We start from the raw sequence: 27997 nt of genomic DNA, 5'->3' as shown, positions 1-27997 counted from the left end.
AACCTCAGCTTCAAGACTTTGACACCCAAGAAGGGGGAAACCTACTAGTGACCAAAGCAGTTTATTCTACCTTTCCATAGTTCTGTTTGGCAATTTTTCCTTACATAAAATCTAAATTTACCTTTCAGATTTCCACCCTTTGGTCTTATGTCTTCCTCAGAGATCAGTCTTTCCCTCTCATCCTTCACTTCCACTCCTTAAGACTGGACAGTTAAAAGGGCGATCATCCCTCTCAACCTTTGTCATCAACACTAGAAATAATTGCCACCAACAGGCAGATAGACATAAGAGCCCTAAGAGCTTCAGCAACCTTTACAGCATCACTCCTGCTTCTAGCCCAGCCCTCAAAATTGTTCTGAAAGTGCTGCAGCCACAGTTACTGAAGACTCAGAAAAGAAGGGTCTTGCCACCAAAGCCCCTGGCACTGCCAAGTGGTTCACCATCAGAAGTCAATATGATTTTATTGGTGGAAGTAACATTAAAGAAAAGGTATTTCCAGCTCCCTTGCAGCTGCACCCTAAGAACCGTGAGACTTGCAGCTGAACCTTGCATGTGGTGTTTCTCCATTAGAATATGAGCTCCTGGGGAGGGCCGGCCTGACTTTTCTATGTGCCTGCCCAGCACTTAGCACAGTGCTTTGCACATAGTAAACACTTAATAAGTGCTTCATTCATTCACTCTTATCAGTGGCAGTCCTCGACAAGTGGTTAGTGACCTCCTTTTGAACAGCTTCCATTGACTGGCAAGTTCACTGCCTGTTGAAGGGGTTCAGTCCATTTGTTGATAGCTCTGATAAGGAGTTGGTTTTTGAAAATTTTCTCTTACTAAGGCAAAATCTGTTCCTATGTGACTTCCACTCATTGGCCTTGGGTCTATACTCAAGACTTAAGCAAAAGAAGTCTAATACTTCCTTCTATGTGACACATTTTCAGATAGCTATTCCACCTGGTTGTTTTTCTCCAATGTAATTTTCCACATAGGTTGCATGACTTAACTATGTATGTTTCCCCCACCTGCAAGGAAGGGAAGGAGCTCAGTATCTGGAGCAAAGAAGACAGAAAGAGGGGCCAGGATTTGATATTTACCTAATGGTGGAAGCAGGCAGGGAAGTGTTCCCTCCCCTGCCCCCCCAAAATCATCTGAAAACAAGAGCACACCCACAGTTAAAAAAGTGAACCAAACATATTTATCATCACCAAAAGGAGCTAATGACCACTCAGGTTGCTCCTTATTAATCAAAATGCTTAATTCCCAGTAACATATCAATTCAGGGTGGAACCATTAGGAACCACCAGGGACTTAGCCTGATCCCTAGTGGCAACCTAGCTTCCAAGAAGCTGCTGCCTCCTGCCCCAGGGGAAGCATCAGGAAAGGAAGGAAAGGGAGAAAAATGTCAATTTAGGGAAGTCCATAGGGCAAATACAATCAATAAATAATCATTGAGGGGTAGGATACCTCCCCAAGGAGATAATTTTGAAGACAATAAGGATGGGGAGAAGCCCAATAGGCTTATGAGGAATACAGTCTTAGTCCAACAGGGGTCCACATGAGACAGGGGCAGAGGGTTGTGAAGTAAAGAGTCACCGTCAAAGACTCAAATATCATAGAAGAGCCGAACCAGCTGGTATCGAATAGAGAATGTGATAGCACTAGCCAGAATCTGCAAGGAGAAATAGATGGAGAGTCATGAGAAAAGGAGGCAGGGAGGGAGACCTTAGGAGGGTAACCAGCCTGGGGAGAGGATATATGGAAAACAGAAGAATAAGGAAGAGGGATAAGGACCCGCCATGCCCATCTTAGCCCAAAGGATCACCTGCAGGAGCAGAAGCAACAAAGTGAGATTTTTTTCATGAATGGGCCCCAAGATCTTGATGAGCAGGTTAATGAGGGTCATGTTGTTGCACTCAATGTAGGCACCAGCCTCATTTTCACCTCGACGGACAGCCACCAATCGGAGGGCTTCTGCACCCTGGAGAAGCAGAAGGTGGGTGTTAACCATAGCCATGTTTCACATCAGTAAGAGGAAAAGCACAAACCTTCCCTCAGGTCTGCTCTGGGTCTGGAGTTCCCATGCTCTGGGTCTATAGTAGTACCTGGGTGTGCATGTCAACCTTACCTTCAGTATCAGGGTGCCCAAGAGAGAAAGGTTCTTGGCCTTGAACTTGGAATAGCTCATCTCCAGCTTCCCAGTTTTGGTGTTGAGCCTACAGAGGAAATGGAGTGTGACACTCAAGAGGCAGCAGAGTATTATAGAAAGAGTTAAGAATCATAGGTTCACATTCTAGGGTCACAAACTTATTGGTTGTGGAAACCCATGGTAACATGTCCTCTCTGAATTTCAATTTCCTCATCTGTAGAATGAGGATTATAATAATCCTACCTCACAGGACTGTGAAGAAAGTACTTTACAGACCTGAAAATCTGTACATTTGAGTTATTCAATTCAACAAACAAGTGTCTACTGTGTGCTGAACACTACACGAGGTGTTCGATGAAATGTAAACAAAGCTTAGATAAGACAATTCCTGTCCTTATGGAGTTAAGATTTAGTTAAGGAATATGACACACATGAACAGAGAAAACAAAATATAGGAGGTTAAATAAGTCAAGGTCCACATAAATGCTTAAAAGGCACAGGTGTAAGGGAAGGGAAGGAAGGAATATGTCATAACTGAAGGGGAGGATTCCTAGCAGTAAGAGGTTGAGCTTTAAAGCACTGGGAGCACCTGGGAGCAGGAAAGGGCATTTCAGGCATAAGCAACTGTGTTGAGGAAAGGTAGCCAAGTGGAAAACATGTAAAGGTAACAAGCAGTACAATTTCACTGAAGTACAGGATATCGGGGAGTAATAGAGGACTGAAAATGTAGTGAGGGCCAGATTTCTGAGGGCTGTGAATGCCAGGCAAGGCAGTGTGATCTTTACTCAGGGGACAAAGGGTAATCCTCTGAGGGGTTGTGACCTGGCAGCATTATGAGGGATGGACTGGAATGAGGGAAAAGTGAAAGTGGAAGTTTTAGAAGTTGTTAGAAGGCTACTGCAGAAGCCTGGGCAGATGGCGATGAATATACAAGGTGACTTACAGTGAGAATAAAAAGGATGGAATGAGAGATTCTGCAGAGGCAAAATGGCTAGAATTTGGTACTTGATGGACGATGAGAGAGATGAGAGAGAAGAACAAATCAAAGATAACGTTGAAGGGTATGAACGTGGAGGATGAGGTGAATGGCAGCACTTTCAAGGGAAACACGTATATGTTTCTCAGGCACACAGCATTAGGAGAAGCAGCTAAGACAGCAAGAGAGACAGGTGCAAGGGAGATCTCAAACAGGCTGTTCCCATCACTGCTCAGGCTATCCAAATCAAAGCTGCAACTCAGGAAGCATCTCACTGGCACCTACATCAAAGTTACATAGTTTTAGTAATTTATTTTGTGAGGCATTTGACTAGGTTGTGAGGCATAAACCTAGGTTGACTAGGTTTAACTAGGTGTTAAGTGTCTGAGGCCAGATCTGAACTTAGATCCTTCTGACTCCAGGATGGGCACTCTATCTAATTTACCACCTAGCTGCCCCTCATCTTTTTATTTTTTAACTGATCTTCTTCCCACTGAGTAAAATGCATCATAGTAGGGGTTAGGCTGAAGGGGGGTGTCATAATCAGAACTCAGTATCGCTTCCTAGTCCATGACAATGTACTTAGTGTACTTCATCCATGTGCTCATACACAATCACAGGAGGCCAGATCTCCACATCTGTTTAAATGTCACCATGTATTGGGACTCCTCAAAGTCATCATCTAGATCTCTCTGTTATGCCAACAGGGTCCCCCTTTCTTCTCCTTCCCTCATAACCCCATGTGGAAAAACGTACCTGGGCACACGGTGACGTGGACAAGGGATGATATGGAGAAGTTGTGGAAGAGAATAGAGGAAGTTGAACACCTGAGGCATGAAGAAGAGGAGCATTGTCTTGCTGAAGTGCCCCAGGATGCCTACCACTGCAAAGGTCATGCCTGCAAAGTAGCAGAAAGTATCGCCTACAAACACCTGGGATGGGTACCTATGGAAAAAGAGTACCTGAAGTGGGAGCATGGAGCATCACTGACCTTTATCACCAGGCATGCGTCATTTCCCACCCCCACATACAATTCCCCTTACTTGATTGCCATCAGCACCAAGATCTGACCTGTGGCTGAAACGTTCCCTCCCTCCCACCTTTATTCTCCTCACCAGTTCCCCCCAGACTCCCCCCAGCCCAGACAGTTCCAAAACATCCAATCTTGGCATAGCATCCCTAGGTATTCCTGAGTACTTAATGTCTTGGCACAAAGACTCCCCCATGTGGGGGTTAGAGTGTTTAAAAACACTTTTGATTGAGGACCCAGAAAAAATCCCTGAACAGATATGAAAACCCTTCAGCATCTGGTCTAGGCTCCTCCCAACAACTATGACCACACAGACCCCTCTGTACAGCCCCTCACCAGTTATGATACAGCAGTCCCAAAGTGGTGAAGAAGAACGGAATCATGAAGTAGAGAGAAAAGACGTGGTCATCCTGGCAATCACCTTCCAGAACAGAAAAATGGGATAGATCATTCAGGTGATAAACTGCTCCCTCAGCTTAATGCCAAGCTCCTGACTCAACCTATGCCCCAAGTTATTCTGCATCCCTCTCCAACTCCATTATGCATGCTGCACTGAGGCTTTTCTGTCAGACAGCTTCTGACATTTCACTTCTTCCACAAAGCTTTCCTAGACGATCTATTTTTACCATATATACACTATGGTGGTAATTTATCAGTAACAACGCCTTGCATTCCATAACAACAATTCACATTTCTATAGCACTTTAAGGTTTATAGAGCACTTTTTTCACAATGACCCCATGATGTAGGTGGGGCAAATACTTTATTATTAACTCCATTTTACAGATGACAAAACAGAGGATGAGAAGTTAGGTGACTTGCCCATGGTCATACAGTTAGTGAGAGTTGAAGCTGGGCTTTGAATCCAGGTCTCTTGACACCAGGTCCAGCACTCCTTCCACTATACTATTCTGTTTCTCAAGAATGATGAAAACTCACATTTACACAGCACTTGAGAGTTTACAAACTCTTTTCTTGTAAGACAAGAAGTACCAATATTAACATCATCTTATTGACATATAGGTCAGTATTGCATAGTGACTGCTCATTTCTCCTCTCCATATCCCCACTACCAAGCAAATAATAATTGACTCTTAATAAATTTTTATTGACTGTAAAGGATACTACTTGTCAAAGGCTTTTACAAACCTTAAAATGCTCTCAAAGTGTCCGTGGCTACAGCACGGTGGAAAGACTGCTACACTACAAGCCAGAATGCAGTTCCTATCCTGGCTTTGCCACTTACTAGCCATGTGACCGTGGACAAACCACTGCCCTTCTCTGAGACTCCGTGTCCTCATCTTTAAAATGAGAAGACTGGACTAGTTGACCTCCAGGAGTCACTGGGAAGTGACAGTGATGTAGGAAAGAAAAGAGCATCAATAAAACATCTGTTAAAAGAATTCACAACAAAGATCATCTCCAAGGTTTCCACCTCTGATAGTCCATGCAAATAAGGATCAGAGGATTTAAGTGAATCCCCCACCCAGCTTACAGAGCTACACGGTGATAGAACCAGACAGATCTTCGGATATGGTCAGTAGCTCTTTTACCATTCTGCTTTCTCTAACATTATTAAGAACAAACAAACAAACAAACAAAATCCAACAACAATTTTATTGACTGTCTTTGTTCTTGTTTTCTTCCCCTTCTGAATTCCCCTATGTTATAATTTGCTCACCCCTCTATACCTCTAATACTGTCCTCCCTTATCTCCCCCTTCACATCCAAACCTACCTTCAAGCTCTATCAGATTGAAGATGATAATGGAGGCAGAAATGACTAGAGACTGTCCAGCCTCCAACCCGTTGATCCCTGCTAAGATGTTGATAGCATTGGTACAGAACACAGCTAGCAGTCCCATGTAGACATAATACAGGATGCCTGGAGAAGAAAGAAGTCACCAGCTATAGGGAGACAGAACAATATTCCTCCTTACCTCCACTTTTGAGAACTCCTGCCTCCCTTCAAAGCTCAGCTCATGTGTCATCTCCTTCAAGAGGCCTTTCCTGATCCCAAGTTTTACTTCCTCCTCTGTGGCTCCCCATCCCCCACCAAATCATTTTGATTTTGTATATACACTATATTTTAATAAAGTCTGTGAACATGTATCCTGCCCTCCCAGTAGAATATAAACTCCTTGAGGGCAGGACTGTCTCTTTTTGTATTTGTATCCCCATATAATAGACATTTAATAAATACATGCTTGCTTGATTGAAAGCATCAAGCGACATTATGCTTACTAGGGGCACTAAAGTGAATACAGAACAGGGTGGAGATTTATCAGAAGGAATCTGGGGGTGGAGAGGGAGAACAGAAGGGCAGAAGAACACAGTGGATATGGGGATCAGTGAAAGCAAAGGCTTCCAAACTGAGCTGGGAGGCAGGAATGGTGCTTCTCACCAAGATCCAGATGCAAGCCAAGCATGGAACGGAAAGGCTTTGGGACCACGATTGTTGTATTGCCGAAGTTGGTGAAATAGACCATGAGGAGAGGTAGAGAAGCAGCCGTGGGCAGCAACAGCTTGTGGCGCCATCGCAGGTTCAGCACGTCATCCGCAAAGCCCAGAAAGATCATGCAGCAGATAGCGAGCAAGGCACCTATCAGGGCCACAAACTGGGGAGAAAAGTGAGATGGTTCAGTCCTGCCCTCTACACCTAGTTCTCCCTACCAGCCCAAGACAAATTCCTCAGCCTGCTCAACAATTCACATTTCTGTAGCATTTTAGATTAGAAAAAAAATGCTTTCCTCAAAAACAACCTTAGGAGGTATGTAGTACAAAAGTTATTGTTCCCATGCTACTGATGGGGAGACTAAGGCCTTCAGGGAGAAAGCCATAGAGGTTACTAAGTATTCTTGAATTCCAATTCTGATTGGAATTCAAACCTCCATGGTCTGACTTAAATCCAAGCCCAGTCCTCTTCTCAATAGCCACTACACTGTTCAATTCTATACCCTATTTCCTCATGTTTCACCACCCTCCTATATGTTCCCCACCCCAAAATAAAACAAATAAAAAACCCCAACCCCTGACAAATCTAGATTCTGTCCACTCTCTCCTGCCACCCTTAAATCTTCAGATGAGCCTCCCTTAGTCCAGGTCCACTAACCTCCTGGTAGGGGAAGGCCTTACACTGGTCCTCCACGAAGCAGTTTAGGAAGGGAACAGGGATGAAGCAGAAGAGGATGATGAGGAAAACTGCACCACTGATGACACCCTGTGACTCGGGGCTGTGACACAAGACAGGTGAGGAGTGGGGGGAGACATACTGTCACTCACCGGAACTAGACTTCAAGGTCCACCAGCTCAGGAACATATCCTCCCACTCTCTCCTCCCCTCCTCCCAGGTCCCAACTAAGTAAGAGGATATTACTGCTAGCACATGAGAAGACCTTATTTCCAAGGACATATATCTTTCTTAACATCCTGCCCTATCCCCTCCACACATCCACATCCTCTGACAAAGCCCTCCCGTCCCAAGGTAGGCTGAGTTCTTAGCTCTCTCTTCAGCCCTGCTTTCACAGCGCAGTCGTCTAGCCCTCCCCAGATCTCCTGCCCCCTCGGCTAGCCCTTCTGCTCCTTTCTCTCGGCCTCATCCTGTCCTTTGTCCCCCTCTCTTCTCAAACCAGAGCCCCCACAGTCCCTGGAACTTCTCCCTCCTCTCCATCCCTAGCTGTCCCTTTCCTCAGTACCCCTACTTGCGCCCCTTTGCGCCAGCCCTGGCCACCTCCCTCCTCCCACCCCTAGGTGCCCCCATCGCCGTCCCCTCTCTCGCTGCCCCCCACCTCCCCGTGTCCCCCCCCCCCCAGTCTCCCCGCCCGCCCCCTCCTCACATGGGCTGGCGGCTGGTCTTGTTGAGGTCCAGGCCGTACAGACGAGCCGTGATGAAGTGGCCGCGGAAGGCCGGGATGAGCGTGAGCGTGGCCACGAAGCCCAGCAGCGAGCCGCCCAGGTTGATGAGCAGCGGCAGCGCCGGGAACGGCCGCATCATAGCCATGAGAGGCGCCCTAGCGGGGTTCAGCCCCGCTAGGAGCCCGCCCGGGGGGCCCGGGGACCACAGCCCGCCGACGCACGCTACCCTTCTGGACAACTAGGGCCGGCCACGGGCTGAGTCGCCCGCGGCCACGAGGGGCCTGAGGGCTTCGCGAAGGAGGCAGCGGCGGTGCCGGCGCTGGCCGTGCCAGGGGCGCCCAGTCAGCCCCGCCAAGCTACGAGCCAGCTCCCTCTTCGGCCGCTCCCTTGCTGCACCTGCCCAGCTGAGGTTTCCAGCCGGACTTTTTTCGCATTGTAACTTCCTCTGTGCAGATTGCAAAAGTGGGCAGTGAAGGAGGAGGGCGGCCATCTTTCTTGTGGGCAGAAGCGGCAGTGAGGTGGCGTTGTTGTGTAGGACGCTCTCCCTCCGAGGTATCAAGGCACAGACCGAATACTGTCGAGTGCAGCCCAACCTTGCCGGGCTGCATCACGGAGCAAATGGAGAAAAGGGGACATCCCAGACCGGAAATCACTCCCAGCCCTTTTCCAGGATGGATGCCTCCTCATACCACGTGGCCTCTGCCTGCTCGTACCACGTGGCCGCCACCTCCTCTCGTCGGCTTCCACGTCCGGCTTCCCATTGGCCAACCGCGGTGGAGGCTTTAAAGAGTTAGGTGTCGGAGGTAGAACCACGTGATCGCGGAAACCCCCGAGCCCCAGTGAGGAGCTCGTGCCTCCCTCGCGTAATTCCGCTGCTGGGAAGGAGGACGGAAGCAGGCTCGGGGAGGGGAGGAGTCTCGCAAGCACCCGTTCACGGCCCCACGCCTCGCTACGCTTTTCCCTTGTACCTGCAGTGGCCGGCAGCCCCCCAAGTGCAGCGCCAGGCCCCTTTGGAGGCGCCTGCCCGCCGTGTGAGCCAGGCTGGTCCAGCTCGGGGCCTTCGGCCACCCCCTTCCCAGCTGCAGAGGTGGAAGGTGAGGGTGGGTGAAGAGGAGGGACCTCGGAGCGGCCCACGCAGGGCTTCCTCCCGGCTCCGGCTGCTCTGTGTCGGCTGGCGTCCCAGGAGCGGCTTCCTAGGGGGAGGCTCCTGAGCCGTGCTCGCCGCCCGCAGGCCCTGGGGCCCCAGCTGATGATGCTCCCCTTTCCCAGGAGGACAGCTGGGGCCCTGACAGCTACCCACCACCTCGCAGCGCACCCAGGAGAGGACCCCGGCGCTGTGACACCCCGAAGTCTCCTAGCAGTTCCTGTAGGAAGGAGGCTTAGATGGACATTCTCTAGGTTTTCATTCAGTTCCGTCCCATCACTGAAACTTCCCTCGATCCGATATTTTTAGTTATGGTTACTCCAAAGGGATCATTGTTATCTTTCCGCCTCCTCAAATACCTGTTTATATAATTCCGCCTGTCAGTGTGCGTGAAGTTCCTACTGTGTAACAGGCACTGTTCTAAGCCTGGAGATCCAAAAGATCCAAAAGGAGGAAAGACAGTGCCTACCCCCAGGGCTGTGCAGTCTGTGAGGGAGACCACATGCACGCAAAGACAGACAAAGCAAGCTGTATTCAGGATAGGTATGAAGTAATTCACAGAGAGAAGGCACTAGAATCAAGAGGGAAGGCTTCTAGTAAAAGAAGGGAGTTTAGTTGGGACTTAAAGGAATCCACGTGATCAGTAATCAGAATGGAGGAAGGAGAGTGTTCCAGGCATGGTGGACAACCAGAAAAAATTCTGGGAACTGAGAGATGGAGTGTCTTCTTCTTGGAACAGCTAGGAGGGCTAGGTATTACTCTTTTGTATGTCTCCTATATGTCTTACCTGTGTGTCAAGCTTTCCCATCAGACTTGCCCACAGAGCAACGACCCCCCCTTTTCCCTCTTTGTTGCCCAGGATGAGGTTCTTCATATTCAAGGTGCTTAGCTTCAAGCCCTAAGTGACTGTCTGGTGGCTCTGTAGATTGTAGAGACCATTAAGTTCCTGTTTTTTTTCTTCTTTAAGAGATGGCCTGTAAGGGAGGTCCTCCTACCTCATTGGGAGATTATGAAGAAAAGACTTTGCAAATCTAACGCATGCCCCAAATGCAACATTTTTATTATTATGAGGCCTCATCAGTATCCTACTGGAGGTGAAGTCTCTAGAAAGAAAAGCAGGACTTAACTCTTTCCTGTTGATCTGTGGCGATTTATTTAGAGAGAGTCCACAGTGTTCCCCTTCTGTGTGTGGAATGGTGGAGGGGAAAGCATATATCTGGAGTGTAAGGAGGATTTTGTGGAAGGAAGGGAAACGGTGAGAATGGGACAGAGGAAAAACTTACCTGTATGTAGGACACAGGCAGAAGGTGAAGTGCTAGAGCAACTAGATAGATAGGAGAGAGGGTCTTTTTATACTTACTTTTCTGGAGATGATCTGAACTACTAGGTAAGATTCAGATTGATGATTCTACCTAAATGAGGATGTACTGGTAGTCAACTGACCATTTATTTGCCTTTGGGGAGTTTGCCACAAGCAATGAAGATAATCTGTACTGAATGTCTTTTTTTTTATTGTGCCAGATGGAAGCAAGCCTGAGTCTTGTTCTAGTGATCTGGCAATTTGCCTCACCTAGTCTATAGAAATTATATTATCCAGAGTGTGGAGGCCTCCCTTAACAAGAACTTGACCTGTTAAGGAATGTTTTCTGTCATCGAACCAGGAAATTATTAGAATAGATTTTGCATTAGGTTATACTTGACCTATTTTATAACATATTAATAGGATAAACCGTAAGGTATGGCATAGTTGGGAAGTACAATTGATGTGACATCAGAGAACTGGATTCAAATCCTAGTTCTGCTACTTTCTATCAATGTGATGTTGGATAATTCACATGCCTTCTCTGGGTCTTAGTTTCCTCCTATGTAAAATGAAAAGGTTCAACTGTATTAGGTCTTAACTTGGAGTCCGTGGATTTAGTTTTTTATTTATATTTCAATAACTATTTCAGTATAATTGGTTTCCTTTGTAACCCTATGTATTTTATCTTATACATTAAAAAACATTCTGAGAAGGGACCCATAGGCTTCACCGTACTGCTTTCTACAAGGGGTCCACATGAAGGTTTAAGAAATCCTGGATTGCTAAAATCTCTTTCTATTGTAAGTCCTTTTAACCTAATCTGAGAAATAAAAATAAAACCTATTTTCCTCCTCTATTAAGTTTCCATACTTTTTCCCTGATCCCTCAAAGGATTTAGCTGGACAAAGACAAATGGACCCTGGGAAACATAGGTCAGCCATGTTGTTTTTACCCCCAACCAAGAAGGTGGGCAGGGCAGAAGCATGTCATTGTGTACACCATATCCTTATTGTTTTTGTATAGAATTTTGTACAAGCACAATGGGAAGCTAGAGGAAGAAGGAAATATAATCCTTGCCCTTGGTGAATTTCCAGTTGAATGGATAGGACAAAACATTTAGACCTACATAAGTAAACACAGTAAATAAAGCAAAGCACAGAGCTGGACAGAGACATAAGTGCCAGGTATTTAGGGCCCTTGAACATGGAACCATAACAACTAAACATGGAATCATAACTTGGAATCAAATCCTATACTACCACTCAGCAGCTGTGTGACTATGAACAAGCCACTTTCATCTCTCTGGGCCTCAGTTTCCTCATCTGCAAAATACTAGCACTACCTACTTTTGCCTTGTTCTCAGGAAAGTGCTTTGGATGCCATAACTGGGAATTTGGGGGGAAAATGAAATTCTGGTGACTAAAACCAGCTCAGGTTCAGCTAGGAGGATTTTGTGAGGTGGAAAGACCAGTGAAAAGGAAAAGTCCTCAATTCAATGAACATTTATTAGGTACCAGCAATGTGCCAATCACTGAGGATAGTAAGACAAAAATGAAATAATGCCTGCTCTTGAGAAACTTATATTCTGTTGGGGGATAGATAACAGGCACATAAGTATGTGTAAAGCAATTTCAAGAATACAAGTGTCAGGGGAGGACAAATCAGGTAAAGGTACTGTGTGAGAAGGAGCAGCTAAGCTGTCAATGACAGTTTCTAAGAGGCAGTATAGAGGATCTCTTGTGTAAAAGCAAGAAGGCAGGAAGTTTCATGTCATAGGCATATAGGGGACAGTGGAGAGGGAAGCTAGCACATTTGACTAGTATAGAGATTTTGTGAAGGTGAGTAATATAAAATAAGATAGTTAGGTGGGAGCCAGAGTCTGGAGGGCTTTAAATCCCAGGCTGAGAATTTTGTATTTTATCCAAAAAATTATTTCTAGAGAACCATTGGAGACAAAAGAGGAAGGGTGTCAGTCAAATCTAGGCTTTAGGAAAATCAACTGGATGACTATGTGGAGGATGAATTGATGAGGGAGAGAAGATTGGAAGCAAGGAGATCAATTAGAAGGTTTTTATAACAGTCCAGGCATAAAGTCATTTGGGCCTGAAAAAGGGCAGAGGCTGTGTGAATATTGAAAAGAATGAATGAAGAGTTGTAGAAATGAGATCAACAAAACTTGGCAAATAATAGGATAGAGGGATGGAGGAAGAGAGAGTCAAGGATGACTCCAAAAGAACCTTTGTGACCGGAAGGCTAAGGGCAGCATCATGAAGTTTCAAGGAATCATGCATTTGGGGAGAAATAGATTTCGACTCCCTCTCAATATGGTTTGGGGGGGAGGGCAAATAAGCACTTATTAAGTGTCCCACACCTCCAGGCAAGTCAGTTCTCCCCCTACCTACCTACTTTATCAAAAACTTAAAAAAAAAAATCACACTAGACTGAATAATGATTTTTAAAAAATGAGAGGGGCAGCTAGGTGGTGCAGCGAATGGAGCACTGGCCCTGGAGTCAGGAGGACCTGAGTTCAAATTTGACCTCAGACACTTGACATTTACTAGATGTGTGACCTTGGGCAAGTCACTTAACCCTGATTGCCCTGCCTTCCCCACTCCCCCCCCCCCCAAAAAAAATGGGAAACTACAGGTGGTGACTCCATTAATTTTAGAACTGCTTAAAAATTAAGCCAGAAGCTTCAGGGTAATAGGGAATGGGTCCACCAGAAAAGCCAGTGCCCTCATTAAACAAACTAGAAACTTCCTAAAGTCACCAGAAACTTGTAACAAGAGGCACATGTAGCCTGCAAGCTTGCTCTGTATCTGTAGACAGGGAGAGCTAAGGGCCTCACTGAGAAAGTCCTCAGGTGAACTAGAACCTAGAGTAAAATAATCACAGCAGTGACTAGTGTGGTCATGGCAACACCAGGTCAGACATTCCAGGTCCAGGTTCTTATCACTTGGTATATCCATCAAGTGGGAAGGAGCTCAATAAATGATGCTATATGACTATAATGGAATATTATTGCACCATAAAAATGTGAAAAGAGATAATTTCAGAGAATCTTGAGAAGCAAGGACACAGAATGATGTAAACAGAACTAGAGCAATTTATATGGTGATAACATTGTAAAGAAAAACAAATCTGACTTAAGAATGATAATCAAAGAAGTGACCAGCTATGTCCCCAGAGGACCTAGGATGAAACATGTTATAAGTGTATTTCAATATAATTGGTTTCCTTTGTTAACCCTATATATTTCATTTTATACAGGGTGGCAGAGAAATACCTATGTTTTTTAATATGGAAATTGTGAAGATTTGTTTTGCTTGACTCTATTTATTTTGTAACAAGGGATTTTTCTTCTTTCTGTCTTCAGTTGAGGCAGACATTATCAATGATGATACCAAAAAACGGAAAAGAAAAATGTTGATCATTTATACAATTTTTAGAGTACACAGATTGAGTATGGAAGGAACAAACAAAACATTTTTGAAAGTAATAGTTTGAATTTATTTTACAGTTTTTTTAAAGTAAGCATATACAGTCTTCTTTTTTTGTGTTATTTGTAAAAGAGAAATGCTAATTTTTTTGGTGTTTCAATTCAGAATTAAAAAGAAGAAATATGAATTCTGTTTAGGACATGTTGCCTTACATTTCTATCCAGGTGGAGATGTCCAGTAAACAGCTGATCATATGGTACTGTAGTTCAAGAAAAAGAGTAGAACTAGCTACATAAAATTGGGAGTTGAATAACAGCTGACATTTACTTAGAGATTTAAAGTTTGCACAGTGATTTACTTTTAACCCATGGGAGATAAATGAAATAGCATTTATTAAGGGCTTATTCTGTACAAAGCACAGGGGACACAAATAGAAATGTAAGGCAAAGAGCTTCTAATGGGGGAGACAACACATAGAAATTTCAAATGCAGGTCAAAGAGAAAGGTCCCATGGTTCTTAGGGTGAGGCAATAAAGCAGATGGTAAGGCCAAGGATCTGAGTGACAAAACCATTCTTTGCTGTGCCTAAGGAAGCAGCTGCCATGTGGTATCTCCACAAGAACAGCTTTGATAGATGATAGCTGTGGGTACTTGAGAGGAAGCCCTGCTATTTCCAAGGCTCTTGGGTTTGGGGTCCTGGGCTCTCCTTATGGGGGATCTGAAATGAGCTGGTGATTGGGGTAATGCTGGTAGTTTGAGTTGTCTGGCCCATTCCTCTCTGTCTACCCCTTAGGAAACCTTGCGTTTTTAGCTGTGATCCCTTGCCTATTCTCTAGGTAGAGATTACTAAGGGAGAAAGTTATAGGGATGCAAATGGGCTCAGAAAGACCCTCAAACCAATGATCCAGCAAAGGAGACTGAAGAGGAACCAGACAAACAGGACCCTGAATTTTACTTTATTTCTGGCTAGAAATGAAACCCTCTCAAGTTTCTAGATAGTTTGCTGTTTTTATATTGGCCCAAGGGGTGTGACCGATTCCCATAGCCAATCACTAGATTTTTCCTTTGTGGGTTTAGAAGATCATAGTTATGCATCTGGCTGAATCTGTAGTCCCAGCCTCTTGAGCAATCTCCATCCCCTTCGGATCCTCCCCTCTGGTTGAGAAAGTACTGTAATTCTTGGAAGCCAACTCAATGAGGGGTTTCAGATGTGCTTCCCTTTTCCAGTAGCCTACAATCTAGTTAGAAACCTAAGAGTGATAAATGACAGCCTATAACTGTCAACTGTGTGATCTTGGGCAAGACTTCTGGATTCTCAGGGCCTCAGTTCCTTCATCTGTAAAGTGAAGAGTTGTAAAATCCTGTTTTACTTTTTTTATTACTCTTAAGTGCTAAAATATTTGCCCATCCATCAGAGGCCAAATTTGAACCCAGGTTCTGAGCTTTTCCCACCATCCCAGCCTGCCTCCTAGAAGAGATGCTACTGTGGTTCAAAGAAAAGGGGGACCTGTGGCCACCAAAGTAGTGGGGAAGTGCTTTCTGGATTTCTGGAAGTGGGCCCTGAGTTAGGCTTTGATGTGTACATTTTGCTCAGATAAGAGGGTCTGGATATAGAAAGGCTGTCTTCCTGAAGAACTGGTTCCCCCAACCCGTTTCCACTACCAACTACTCCCTCAGGCCAAAAACCTGGAGTCTACTCCCTAAATTTCCTGAACCCTAAATCCTCTAGGATGAGGGATATATACCTGAGCAATTCCACCGCTTTCTAAGCCTCCCAAGGAAAGGTGCTGTGCTGTCCCTCAGGCTCCCTAGGGCTCGTACAGCCATAGCCCAACCTAGATCTACCCGGTCCTGCTCTCCAACCTCTCGGACTCCATTGTTTACTGCGGTTTGGGTCACTCCCTTGACTAGTAGCTGGATTTATGAGTTGGGGGAGGGGGCAGGCAGGAAAGAAAAGGGAGATGTTTAACCCCTTCTCCTCCCTTCTCCAAGAGAAGGGACTGAGTGCCTACCTACACCCTTTCCGTGTTTGTTGGAGAAGGTTATTAGAGGAAAGGAAAGGGATACTCTAAGAAACCATTTCCACCAGGGGCCCCTCCTTCAATCTCCTGGCAGGTAGCTAACAACCCCAATCCTATACTAGTGGGGTTAAATCACTCTCCCCTGGTTCCCACAGCCAGGGCTGGACAGAGGATGTGCCCGACATCCCCTCCTTTGATTTCTGCTGGTTGGGTTTCAGGAGTCTGAGTCTTCTAAGGATTGCCACTGATGTTCCCTTGGCGTTTACCCACCACCACCCAAACTACCTGGTCCGTCCGGTTCCATAGGCGGGAGGTATTCCTGTGGACGTATAAAGTTAGACTAAAGAGGTAATTCGGCAGCTGAACCCACAGCAGACTCCCCCCACACCCCAAACCAAATTCCTCCCCGGGCCCTGACAGCTGGAAACAGGATTCGGAGGTACAGGCTCTATCTAGAGCTCGAGGAGGCTCCGGGTTTCATCCCCTGGCTCCCCACCTGGGCCTGGGTCCCCACATCCACTTCCCTGCTTTAGCTCCATCTGATCCTGCCATGGGACGCCCCTCATCCTCGCTGCGTCCCGGAAGGGGGAGCGTGGAGGAGCGATGGGGTGCGGGGACAAGTGGCTCTGGAAGGCGGGGCAGGACTTTGCGGGCGCCCAGGCTCCCTCGGGGGTCAGCGAAGTCCACTCCGGGGACGTGACCTCAGGCCAGAAAGGAAGGGGCGGGGGTCGGAGGGAGTGCAAGGAAACTCGGAAGGTTGCCCCGACTCCCGCTGGTATGCGTGGGGACGCGGGGCGTGCGCACTTCCCCCTATCCCAGATGGCGAGGCGAGGGACGACCCCGCCTCCTCGGAACCCCCAGCCCCCCCGGGAGACGAAGACGGCCTTCCCCCAGCTCCCGGCTCCGCCGACGCCCCGCCCGGTCGGGCGCGGCCCCTTTAAGGCGCGGTGGGGGCGGGGCGTCGGCGGTGTTGTCAGTGTCAGCTCTGCGCACGCAGCCCTCCCCGCGCCGGCCCGAGCCCCCGGAGCCCCCCGAGCGGAGCCCGAGCCAGCTCCGGAGGAGCCAGCGCGGCGGGCAGGAGGCGAGCAGGGAGGCAGGCCGGGGAGGAGGGAGGAGAGGGACAGAGAGCGAGAGCCCGAGCAGAGCCGCCGGCGCCGGCCCGCGATGTGACGGGGCGAGGCGAGAGAGCCCGGCGCCAGCTAGAGCGAGCCCGGCTGCCTCGGAACCCGAAGAGGTCCCGGACTCCAGCCGCGCTCCGCGCGCAGCCGAGCCCGCTCCCGCCCCCGCTCCCCGGCGCACGGCTGCCCGGGCCATGCTCCCCCGGGGCGGCTGCTGAGCCCGAGCTGGGGCGGCGCGCGGAGCATGGATCCGGGCTGGGGGCGGCGGGACGTGGGCTGGGCGGCTCTGCTGCTCCTCTTCGTCGCCTCGCTGCTCACCGTGGCCGGTTGGCTGCTGCAGTACGCCCGGGGTGTGTGGCTGGGGCGGGCGCGCCGGGGCCGGGGGCCCGGGCCGGGGCTCGGGGTGGCCGAGCCGGGGGGGTCGCTACGAGAGCTGGGCGTGTGGCGCTCCCTGTTGCGCTTACGTTCCAGCCGGGCTGGCGACCCGGAGGAGCCAGGTGTCCGGGGCCTCCTGGCCTCACTGTTCGCCTTCAAGTCTTTCCGGGAAAACTGGCAGCGAGCTTGGGTGCGAGCGCTTAATCAGCAGGCCTGTAGGGATGGGGTAAGTCAGAGGGGGTCCTGGAGGCTCGGTGCCACTTTCCCTTGCGGAGCAGCAGTGTTCAGGAGTACGGAAAGCAGGTTGTGTGTGTGTGTGTGTGTGTGTGTGTGTGGCCAGCTTACAGTACTCCTCAGCCTTCCCCTCCTCCCCTAAGTGCTCCACCTAGGAGAAAGGGGTGTGGGTGCAGGGGCCGCTCTGTGCCCCCAATCCCTGGTCCCCGTGGGCGGGGGAACCTTGGTGCTCCAAAACCGGCAGAGAAGTTGCGGTTCTCATAGCAACGCTAATCCCTGTGTAGAGCGAGCTGCTTCTCCACCTGGAGCTGTGGCATTGGTGGTGTTTGGGGGGTTGGATAGGAAGCACCCAGCAGCCTCAGGAATCTGCCTGGTTACCTTGCCTCCAGCAGACACTCCTTATGTCCCAGATCCCTGACCTTCCCTCCCAAATCCACTGCTACCTGCTTCCTCCCTACCAGTTTCTATTCTTTCACCCCCTATACCATCTTCCATATAGGTAGATGGATGGGGTTACAGGGGAGTTGTTTATATGAGATGCTTGGGACCCAGTTGGACCTGACTCCTAAGGGTTAGTCAGCTCCAACCTGACCAGGGATCAGTTCAAGTCCCCAGGATTGCACCATGGGACATCTGACCGCCAAGGAAGTGGGGCAGGAAGCATTTGTCATGAGACTGGGGTGGAGGGGGCTGGACTTTCCTCCTCTGGAGCCCCCACCAGCCCAGCCCCAACATTTTATTTCTGCCCTCTTTTCCCCTCTACCCCTGTGCAACATTAGCTCAGTTCCTGAGTTTAATAAAGAATTCCTTTATTAAACTAGTGGTCCTATCCCTCTCCAGTTCCCTTAATAGGAACACAGACTTGTTATATATTCCCTTTTGTGCTCTCTAGGGTCAGGGGGCAGTTGACAGTCCAAACCTTGACCTCTCTCCCCTGTGCCCAGCTCTGTGCACCTTGTCCTCAGGTGAAGAGAGGTTTTTCTAAGATTGCCAACTCAGTTGCACATTGGACTCCCCTAGGTGTTGGGAGTCTGGGGCCCTGAGCAGCATCCATCTGCCTCTAGTGGGTGGGTCTGAGCCAGGAATGGGGGGAGGCTGCTGGATCAGAAGCACTTACTGACTTGTTTTGCCAGGCAAATGAGCTCTGGGGATTTGCTCCCTTTGCCAATAAGTCCTAGGGAAGGAGCCAACTTGTGCCCCTCCCCCCAGCCAGTGAGCTCTTCCTGGCCTGTACCCCTTTTTGAACTCTGGGTGAGCCTACCATCTATAGTGTCCCTGTGCCATTCCTGCTGAGCTATGGGTGATTTAGGAGCCAGCTCTGCTGAGGTTTGAACTAAGGAGCTTTCTTCTTAATCTCACCCTGGTGTCTGGCTGAAAGAATTAGTTGGTATCCTGGGCCCCTTCGGGACTTGAACCCTGCATGCTGGCTGTTCTTCTTGTCCTGTCTGTCCCCCAGAGCCATGCCTAGCTCAGTAGATATTGCTGATCTTGGGGCAAGACTGTATTCTCCAAACCCTCTCTATTTCTGACACTTTAATTTCTCTTTTCTCTTCCCCTCCCCTATCTTAAAAAAAAAAATTCCAACCCCACCCCCATGTGTCAGCCTGAAACATTCCACCCAATGGATTTCTATCCTCAGTACAAGCCCTAGGCTCTAACCACTCATTCTCCAGCATTTTGACATTTAGGAATAATGTTTGTAAACTTTAAAGCAATCAATAATTATGAATTATTGTCATTATTATTGCATGCTGGTCCCCTCTCCCTGGGTTTTATTTTTTTTTAGAGGATAATCCATAGGCTTCTTTATATGGGGGTGGGGAGAATGAATTTCGGGATGAATAGGTGCCTCTATCTTCTGGGCCCTGCTTCCTTACCACCCCCCCAGCCTCTTTTGCAGAAGTGGCATCAACTAGTCTCTTGGTGGGGAGGGGTTTTTAGAAGGGAGAGGTCCCTGTACTCAGGTCTTGGTCCAGGGGGAGGCCAGGAGCCAACCCTGCAGCTGAAGTGACCGCAGCTTCCAGGAACCTGGCCAGATGGAAACAGACCAACTCTGATGGGGGTAGGGTCAGCTCCAGGGAGCCTGACCCTCTTCTCAAACCCCAATTATTTTTCTAGAGCTCCATCCAGATCACTTTTGAAGAGATACCCCAGCTTCCACCCAATGCTTCCATTAGTCATGTGACTTGTGTGGACCAATCAGAGCACAGCATGGTAAGGCCTGGGACGATGCTTGGGTGGGGGATAGCCAACTCTGGATCCGTAAGATGAACTCCTAGAGTACCTTTCCTTTTATTCCCTTTAGCTGTTGAATTTTAGCCCAACTCATGTGCCGCTCCCCCAGAAAACCTTCCATAACCATCCCTTTCAATGCCCTTTGACCCCCCTCCATCTCACTTCACAGTGCCTTTGGCTTTTCTGTCTCTCTGATGGGATAAAAGCAATCGTGTATGTTATTGTTATCCATGTATGTGTCCTGTCTCTCCACTAGATTTTCCCAGATCAGGGACCATGACTTATTTAAACTTCATCTTTCTCCCCCAGTGCCTAGCCCAGCTCTGGGCTTGAGGTAACACTTGTGGCAGAGACTTTCTTCTAGTTGCCCAGAGATCTGTGATAAGGGTGGGGGGAAGGATCTGTGTTGAAACATGTGCCCAGATAGAGAAGCTAGAGAGGGGGCCGGAAGCATTGCTTCTCTCCTCCCGGTACCTGTCTCAGGTCCTTCACTGCCAGCTCTCTGCCGAGGAGGTTCAGTTCCCAGTCTCAGTGACCCAGCAGTCCCCAGCTGCCGTCTCCATGGAGACCTACCACGTCACCCTAACACTTCTTCCAGCACAGGTAGAGGGGAAAGGGGAAAGTTGGGGACTAGAAGTAAGAAGAGGAGGATGAATTTGCCTCAAGTTTTGAGGTTTAAATCATAACCTCCTTTTGGGAATGGAGACCAGGAAGATGATTTAAAGTAATAAAGGATGGGCAAGAACTAGACCCATGTACCACTTCTCCCTCTCCTCCTCCACCCCCAATCCCATCCCTAGTTGGAGGTCAACCTGGAAGAAATAGCCAATGAGGGGTTGCTGGTATCCTGGGCCTTCAAAGACTGTCCTGAGCTAAACATGACAGTTTGTCCCAAACTGCAGGGGAAGGAGGTGAGTAGGTTGGGGTTGGGGGAAGCAGGTAAGGTGGTGGAGAGTAGTTGAGGCAAGGTAGGAAGAGAGTAAGTGAGAGAGGGGGCTGAGATAGGTTGGGAAGGCCTGGAGGATTAGATAAGAAGGAACTAAGGGAAAGTAGATCAGGGAGAAGAGGGGGATTAGGAGGTATCCAAGGAAAATCTCAGTGGAGAATCACAGACAGCTAGGGGAGAAGGCAGCTAGGAGTCAGGAAGACCTGAGGTCAAATCCCACTTCTAGCTGTGTGACTCTGGGCAAGTCACTGTACCCTGTATGCCTCAGTTTCCTTATCTGTCAAATGAGGTGGAGAAGGAAGTGGCAAACCACTCCACTACCTTTGCCAAGAAAATCCCAAATAGGGTCAGTGGGAGATGTCTGAACAAGGGGGAGAAGGCCAGGGGTCTGTGATTCCTTACTGTCTCTGCCATTGTTGCAGAGAAGTGAGGAGCAAGTGGATCTGTCTACTATTGAGGAGCTGATTAAGGACACCATTGTCAGTACACGGCCTGCCATGATGGTGAACCTCAGGGCCTGCGCAGCTCCAGCGGGTGCGGTGAGTAGATAGATACCTGAGGAGATTAGGGCTGTATCCTATAATCTATCCTTCCGAGGACTTTTAACCTCTCCTTTCTCTTTTCCTTTCCAACTGTTCTTAGGTATCCTGTGAGAAGCCAACCACAGGGCCCCCAATTAAACCAACTGCCCTCAAACCCATTCGGCTTCTGTTAAGGCAGTTAAGAGCAACCTATGTAGGTGGTGAGACAGGAGGCGAGTCAGGAGGTGAGTCAGGAGGTGAGCAGTTGGAGCGGGGGAGGGGATGTTGGGGCAACTGAGCTTCTAATGTGTCTTTAAACTGGTTTTCTTCCTTCATGACTCTTAGACTTCTGCTTTTTGTAGTATGGTTGAAATGATTGGAGTTAGGGGTCTGATCTTGGCTCCTATTTTTTTTAGTTGTATTACCTTGGGCAGATCACTTCCTTTCTCAGTTTCTCAGTTTCCTCACCCATAAAATGAGGAGGTTCTACTGATAAACTCTAAGGTTCCTTTCAGTTCTAAATGATCTTTGTACCTTGCTCAGTCTGACCTTTGACCTCTGGTTCCCTTTCAGGAAATGGGGAGCTGTGCTGTGTGGCGGAGCTGGACAGCCCTCAACAGCAGAAGTGGACAAAGCCAGTACAAGCTGCTCCAGATGTTGAATGGATGGAAGAGCTGTCTCTGTAAGGAATTTCTTAACGCTCTTTCTCCCATATGACATGGCGTATTGTCCTGGCATCCTGAAGCTGCCTCCAGGAGATGACCCTGGGAGGGTGAGGGGTTGCCTAGGAGGATACAGCTTCCCAGTTGATCAGTAATCTTCCCCTGCCCCCCTCCTTAACCCACAGGGAAGTAGGTCCCCAGAGCCGGGAGCTGACACTGAAGGTGCTAAGGAGCAGCAGTGTTGGAGACAGTGAGTGTGCACAAGGAGGGTATCCTGGGAATGGGGTGAGGTGGACCTGGCCTTGAGGTGGGCATCACTTACTACACTACCCATTTTCTGCAGATATACTCTTGGGCCATGCCACACTGCCTGTGGGCTCCCCCTCCAGGCAGACATCCAGAAAGCAGCTATGTCCCCTGACTCCTGGGCCAGGAAAGACTTCAGGACCAGCTGCCACTCTAGCATTAGAGGTGAGGAAACTGAACCCCTGATGGGAAGGGGCCATCAGGATGGAGGATGGCACCCTAATGCCTGTTTTCTGTGTTCTCCTTTTTCCTGGTAGTTATTATACGAAGAGGGCTCCCCTGGGAACCTGAGTAGCCCAGCCCCACCCACCCCACGACCCAGCATCACACCCACCAAAAAGATTGAATTGGATCGTACTATCATGCCTGATGGCACCATTGTCACCACAGTGACTACTGTCCAGTCCCGGCCCCGAGCTGATGGCAAGCTAGGTAAAAGGGGAGATGATGAAGAAGCTTGAGAAGGAGCAGGAAGCTGTCAGAGACAGGACAGTATCTAACTAAGTTTGACCTTAGCCTTCTGGAGGAAGGATGGCAAAAGCAAGGCAGCAGACCCTGAACCCCACGGTGGCTCTTGACTTCTGCATGGCATTCTTTTTAGCAGTCACTCTCACTTGTCTCGTCTTCCCACATCTGGGCACATAGTCTCCAGTCCTTTCTGTATTCCATTTTACCCTTTACTTCCAGTCTGTCTACTTTCTCCCTTCTTTCCCATTCCCTTCAGTCTCCTCATTAGCCTTTTCTCCAGTCTCCTAGTCCCACCTTCTGGGCTCCCATGGTCTCTGTCCATCCTCTTGCATCTGCATTTCCTTTCTCTGGCCCTAAGCAGCTTAGTACCTTAGTGCTGACTTACCTAGAAAAATTATTGGGGGGAGGGAGTGGAATTGAGGGTACTTTCAAATCATGATCTTTCTTTCCCTAGACTCCCCTTCACGCTCCCCATCCAAAGTGGAAGTAACAGAGAAAACAACAACTGTGCTGAGCGAGAGCAGTGTCCCTAGCAGCGCCTCCCCCAGCAGCAGCCGTGAGTGTGTGTGTGTGTGTGTGTGTGTGTGTGTGTGTGTGTGTGTGTGGACACACACTCACAAAGTGACCACAGTGGGAGGCCGCAGGGGAAGCAGCAGTGCCATAGAATGATGCCAACACCTAAGCACCAGATATCAAAGAAACTGGGAGCCAGACTGGGAGAGCCCTGTTCCCAAGAAGGACTCTGGGATCTAGACAGGAAGCACTGATAAGTATATACTCTCTGGCAGGGGACAGCCACCTTTCCAATGGCCTGGACCCTGTGGCAGAAACAGCAATCCGGCAGCTGACAGAACCCAGTGGACGTCCAGCTAAGAAGACCCCCACCAAGCGTAGCACCCTCATCATCTCTGGTGTCTCCAAGGTGATTAGACTCTAATGGGATTGCCATCTTCTCTCCCCATGCATTAGCACTGGCCATGGCTTTTCATTCCAAATGACTCTCAGAATCACTGGTTTCCTTTAAGACTCATATCAAGTACCACATTATCCAGGAGGCCCTCATCCCTACCCCCAGTTGCTAGTGCCATCCCCTCCAAAATTACCTTCCTTTTACTATGAATTTATCTTGTAGGTTCTGATTTATATTGTCCTCCTCCTCCCCATTAGACTGTAAGCTCCTATTTCTGCTTTTTCTTTTTATCTCTAGTGTCTAGCACAGGGCCTGGCATACAGAGAAATTGTCTAATAAATATTTTTTATTTATTAATTGACTGAGAAGGATGTTCTGCCAGCCTCTGACTGCCTGTCTCTCCTGCCCAGGTTCCCATTGCCCAAGATGAGTTGGCATTGTCCTTGGGTTATGCAGCTTCTCTGGAGGCTTCAATACAGAGTGAGGCAGAGAGCAGTGGGGACCCCTCTTTACCTCCCCTGGATCCTCCAGCCATGTCCCCTGGGCCCCTGGAAGCCCTGTCCAGTCCAGCAGGTACTCAGGAGACAGATGAGACGACTCGCTCAGACATTTCAGAACGGCCTTCTGTGGATGATGTGGAATCAGAAACCGGTTCTACGGGAGCCTTGGAGACTCGAAGCCTCAAGGACCACAAAGGTGAGGAGGTGACCTAGGATCCATTCATTAGCCACCCAAGGACATATTGGCTGCAGCCCAGTCTGCCAAACCTTACCTTACATAGATCACCAGGTGCCTTGTCCAGGGCACAGAGAGCTTTCTTAGATGCTAGAATCTAACAGATCTAGCTACTTCCCCATTCTCTCTGGGCCTGTTTTCTATGTCTCCCCACTGGTTCAGGACTACCCTTTGATCTTAATTCCTCTTCTGCACCAGTTTCTCTTCTCCCCTAGGTTTCATTCCAGTTTTTGCTCTTTGTCTGTCTATCTGACGTTCACTTTGACCTTCAGTCATGCCCATCCCTGAGAACATGTCCCTGAGAACATAAGAATTGCCACATTGGGTGAGACCCAGAATGATTCCAAACCAGGATTGTTTGTGATTGTGACACATCTTATGGTAGTGAATGGTTGTTTTTGTCCTGAGTCTAATGGGGCAGGGGCTTACCAGAAAGCATCCCAGTTCCCTTCTTGACTCATCCATTCTGCATACCTGTTGTCTAGTTTTAAGGTTCTGTGAATTCATCTAACACATTCCCGTGTTTTTTAAGTTGATTGTTTCCTGTGTCAAGTAGGGCTTTGTTAGTTGGTCCTGAATTGCCTCTTTTCAAGCTGTAAGAGACTCCTGCCTAAGTCAACAGTCCAACAAACATTAAGCACTTAAGATGTAGAAAATGACCCGCTAGGTGCTTGAGTATAACATAGCTTATATTTCAGTAAGGGGGGCTGGGCATATGACACATGAAAATTGAAAATCATTACAATCCAGAATGAAGCATGAAGCAATGAGAAGAAAACACTATGGAAAGGTTTGAGAAAGGAAAGCTTTTAACCTCCTTGAGGGTAGGGACCATGCCCTCTTTATCTTTGTTGTTGTCATAGGGACTATGAATTACACAGAGTAGGGGACCATAACAAGTTCTGTTGTTCCAGATGGAGGAATGGGGAAAGCTTCCCAGAGGAGGGGACCTGTGGGCTGGGTCTAGAAGAATGGTTGGGGTGGGTACTGTGCTAGGCACTTTCCAAACATTTCCTCCTTTGATCCTCATAACAACCAAGTAAGGTAGGTGCTGTTAATATCCTCATTGTATATCTAATGATAATGATAGCTGACATTTACGTAGTACTTAAGTATGGACCAGTACTTTGCTAAGCATTTTTTACAACTGGTATTCTTATTTGATCCTCACAACAACCCTGGGAGGTAAGTGCTATTATTATCCCAATTTTACAGTGGGGGAAACTGAGGTACAGAGGTGAAATGACTTGTCCAGGGTGTGGCCATTAAGCGGCTGAGGCTGAATTTGAACTGAGTTTTACTGACTCCAAGCCCAGCTGCCTCTAGTATGGAAATAGTATAGTAAAAAGCTAGAAATCAGTCATAGCTTCAGATTAGAGAAGGTTAAACAAAGGGAGTTTAACTGTTCAGTTTTGTCAATGTCTATTAAGTGACTACTGTAACCCTTGTCCCCCCAAAACTGACCATCTACTCTGATGCCATAGGTGTGTTCACTAATAAACATAACGTAACGTAACGTAACATCAGGCAGCGTGATGGAGGCCAGGAGAGATCTAGACCCAGTTTATTTTAGGAACAAACACTTTACCTAAAAGGACCGGGGAGCCATGAAAGGATTTTGAGCATTGTCATGGCCTGTTTTGGGGACATCCCCCTTTGTTAGCCTTCATCTTTCTAGCCTAAAGAGCTCAAGCTCCTACACTGACTCCCTCTTGAGCTGCACACAGGATTCTAAATCTACCCTAGTTTTGTGGACACGAAGGATGCTCTCCACTGTATTGCCAGTTCTACCCCAGGGGATGCCCAGGACCTTCTAGGCCATAGCCCTGGGCTGTGTACATCTCCAGGATGTAGCTTCTTTCCCATTTCTCCATATCCTTCCTCCCTTCAATCCTGTGCACTAGTTTCTCTCTAGACTTGTTGGGTCTCAATCTCCTCTCTGCCCCATCCCCCACAGTGAGCTTCCTTCGAAGTGGGACAAAGTTGATTTTCCGCCGACGACCACGACAGAAGGAGGCAGGCCTGAGCCAGTCACACGACGACCTCTCCAATGCGGCTGCTGTTCCCAGTGTCCGAAAGAAGGCCGGCAGCTTCTCCCGGCGCCTCATTAAGCGATTTTCCTTTAAATCCAAACCCAAGGCCAATGGCAGCCCCAGTCCCCAGCTCTGAGTGTCTCCCAACTACCACAGGACCAGGAAACAGCTGAGATGTCAGCCCTGCCCTCCCCCTACCACACCCCCTACCAGCCCCTTGGCAACTTGGGCTGGGGGCAGTCTTGTGGATGCTGGGAAGCCCTATCAGCCTTGGGCTTTGGGGCCAGTTCTCTGGGTACTCATGATGACGGCTATGAGTGTCAGACATCCAATTCTGAGAACCAAGAAGAGGGTAGTTAGTTAAGGGCAGGGAGCATGCAGGAGGGCTCTGTCCTGGTACACATGGGCTGCACCCAGAACTTGGTGCCTACTGATGATGTTGTCCCCTCATAGAAGTCCCAGGATGCCCAGGTACACAAAGTTTCCCTCTCTCCCTTTATTTATTCTATTTATATGTGTGGTCTCTGACCCTCAGTGGGCTGGGAGTTGGGTGAGTGGACAGAAGAGGGCCTCATTCCCAGGTACCCTTTCTTTCTAGCCCCAGGATAGGGCAGTTTCCTTTGGCCTGGGGTATCTAGGCCTCAGATCATCACTCAGACCAGCACCAATGTCTGCCCTGTGGTACATTGGCAGCTCATAGGAAGCTGGGCCGGTGCCCAGGATGGGGGGCAGGTACTCCCCCCCCAATACCCTCCATATCCCTCCCTCCCTCTTTATTACTGTTTTTGTACTTGATGCCTTCTCCATAGGCAGAAGGAAGGAGCCAGGGGCCAGGCGGGAACTCTCCCCAGGCCAGTATTGGCCATGACTGGCTTTTATTTAAGGAATGTGTGATGAAGGAGGAAGCGTTAACTCTGCACCTTTGTGAATTTCAGGAGACAATGATTTCCATTGCTGTGTGATGGCCTGGAACTTAACTTATTGAATTAAAATTAAATTGGAGTTTACAAAAACCAGTAGTTATCTTCTATGACTTGGGAGATGAGCCAATAGTAGGGGGAAAGGGGTGACAGGCTTAGGGAGGCTGAGAGGGACCAGTGTTTAGTGTCATTTGTGTGAGGTTCATCTGTGAAATGCCTGATGGGTAAGAGAATGACCACTGAAGCGTGAGCTAGGGAAGGGGGAGGCAGGAATCTCTGCATCCCTGCAACCAGCTGAGCCATAGGGTCTATTTTGTCTGGACTTAACCTTTGGGTTAGGCAAACTGTTTCCTCAATCCAGACAAATGAGAGCTTCTCATCTTATCCAAAAGCCTTAAGTTGTATGTCCATGTGTTGGGTTATATAGAGGAAGTGATGAGGAAGCCAGTCCCTAATACAAGTCAGACCAGGGAGTAGCTTATTTCTAGGTCAGACTCAGTAAGCATTGATGAAATGCCTACTACATGCCAGGCACTGTGGTAAGTGTTAGCTAGGATCTAAAGAAAGGCATAAGACAGTCCCTGTCCCCTAGACGCTGGAGAAGAGAACACACAAAAAGAAGCTTCAAG

General features: G+C 48.4%; 2 protein-coding genes across 4 annotated transcripts; one reads left to right on the top strand and one right to left on the bottom strand.

The window, feature by feature from the left end:
* Window positions 1-1163: 1163 nt before the first annotated feature.
* Window positions 1164-8434, bottom strand: DPAGT1 (dolichyl-phosphate N-acetylglucosaminephosphotransferase 1). Of its 2 annotated transcripts, none has more exons than XR_011967801.1 (9): window positions 7979-8434; window positions 7255-7375; window positions 6547-6760; window positions 5881-6027; window positions 4480-4564; window positions 3870-4011; window positions 2117-2204; window positions 1814-1969; window positions 1164-1660 (listed from the first exon to the last, which is right to left on the bottom strand). XR_011967801.1 is itself a non-coding variant. In XM_072612995.1 (9 exons), the coding sequence occupies exons 1-9, from the start codon at window positions 8140-8142 to the stop codon at window positions 1595-1597; spliced, it is 1230 nt and encodes a 409-aa protein (XP_072469096.1). In that variant the 5' UTR covers window positions 8143-8434; the 3' UTR covers window positions 1164-1594. The 2 variants fall into 2 exon arrangements, 1 of the variants encoding a protein (XP_072469096.1); XM_072612995.1 differs by having other exon boundaries at window positions 3870-4058.
* Window positions 8435-17267: 8833 nt separating this feature from the next.
* C2CD2L (C2CD2 like) lies at window positions 17268-27461 on the top strand. Of its 2 annotated transcripts, none has more exons than XM_072612985.1 (14): window positions 17268-17624; window positions 19751-19846; window positions 20351-20470; window positions 20668-20778; window positions 21236-21352; window positions 21456-21579; window positions 21908-22016; window positions 22182-22246; window positions 22340-22467; window positions 22560-22734; window positions 23225-23326; window positions 23559-23692; window positions 24091-24376; window positions 26373-27461. In XM_072612985.1, the coding sequence occupies exons 1-14, from the start codon at window positions 17268-17270 to the stop codon at window positions 26582-26584; spliced, it is 2136 nt and encodes a 711-aa protein (XP_072469086.1). In that variant the 3' UTR covers window positions 26585-27461. The 2 variants fall into 2 exon arrangements, with proteins under 2 accessions (XP_072469086.1, XP_072469085.1); XM_072612984.1 differs by having other exon boundaries at window positions 21456-21591.
* Window positions 27462-27997: the final 536 nt, after the last annotated feature.

The sequence above is a fragment of the Notamacropus eugenii genome, chromosome 5 (assembly GCF_028372415.1).
Source record: "Notamacropus eugenii isolate mMacEug1 chromosome 5, mMacEug1.pri_v2, whole genome shotgun sequence".
Classification (NCBI taxonomy): Eukaryota; Metazoa; Chordata; class Mammalia; order Diprotodontia; family Macropodidae; genus Notamacropus; species Notamacropus eugenii.
The sequence above is the reverse complement of the archived record's forward strand: the minus strand, read 5'-3'. Positions and strand labels throughout refer to the sequence as shown.

What these genes read in the sequence shown, in the direction of transcription:
- C2CD2L (XM_072612984.1), top strand. Translation starts at nt 17,268, where the DNA reads ATGGATCCGGGCTGGGGGCGGCGGGACGTGGGCTGGGCGGCTCTGCTG. An exon ending in TAACACTTCTTCCAGCACAG is followed by an intron (nt 20,471 to 20,667) that starts GTAGAGGGGAAA and finishes TCCCATCCCTAG; the next exon opens with TTGGAGGTCAACCTGGAAGA. An exon ending in TGGATGGAAGAGCTGTCTCT is followed by an intron (nt 22,017 to 22,181) that starts GTAAGGAATTTC and finishes CTTAACCCACAG; the next exon opens with GGAAGTAGGTCCCCAGAGCC.
- DPAGT1 (XM_072612995.1), bottom strand. Translation starts at nt 8,142, where the DNA reads ATGGCTATGATGCGGCCGTTCCCGGCGCTGCCGCTGCTCATCAACCTG. An exon ending in GGACTGCTGTATCATAACTG is followed by an intron (nt 4,059 to 4,479) that starts GTGAGGGGCTGT and finishes CTTTTTCCATAG; the next exon opens with GTACCCATCCCAGGTGTTTG. An exon ending in CCACGTCACCGTGTGCCCAG is followed by an intron (nt 2,205 to 3,869) that starts GTACGTTTTTCC and finishes TTTCCTCTGTAG; the next exon opens with GCTCAACACCAAAACTGGGA.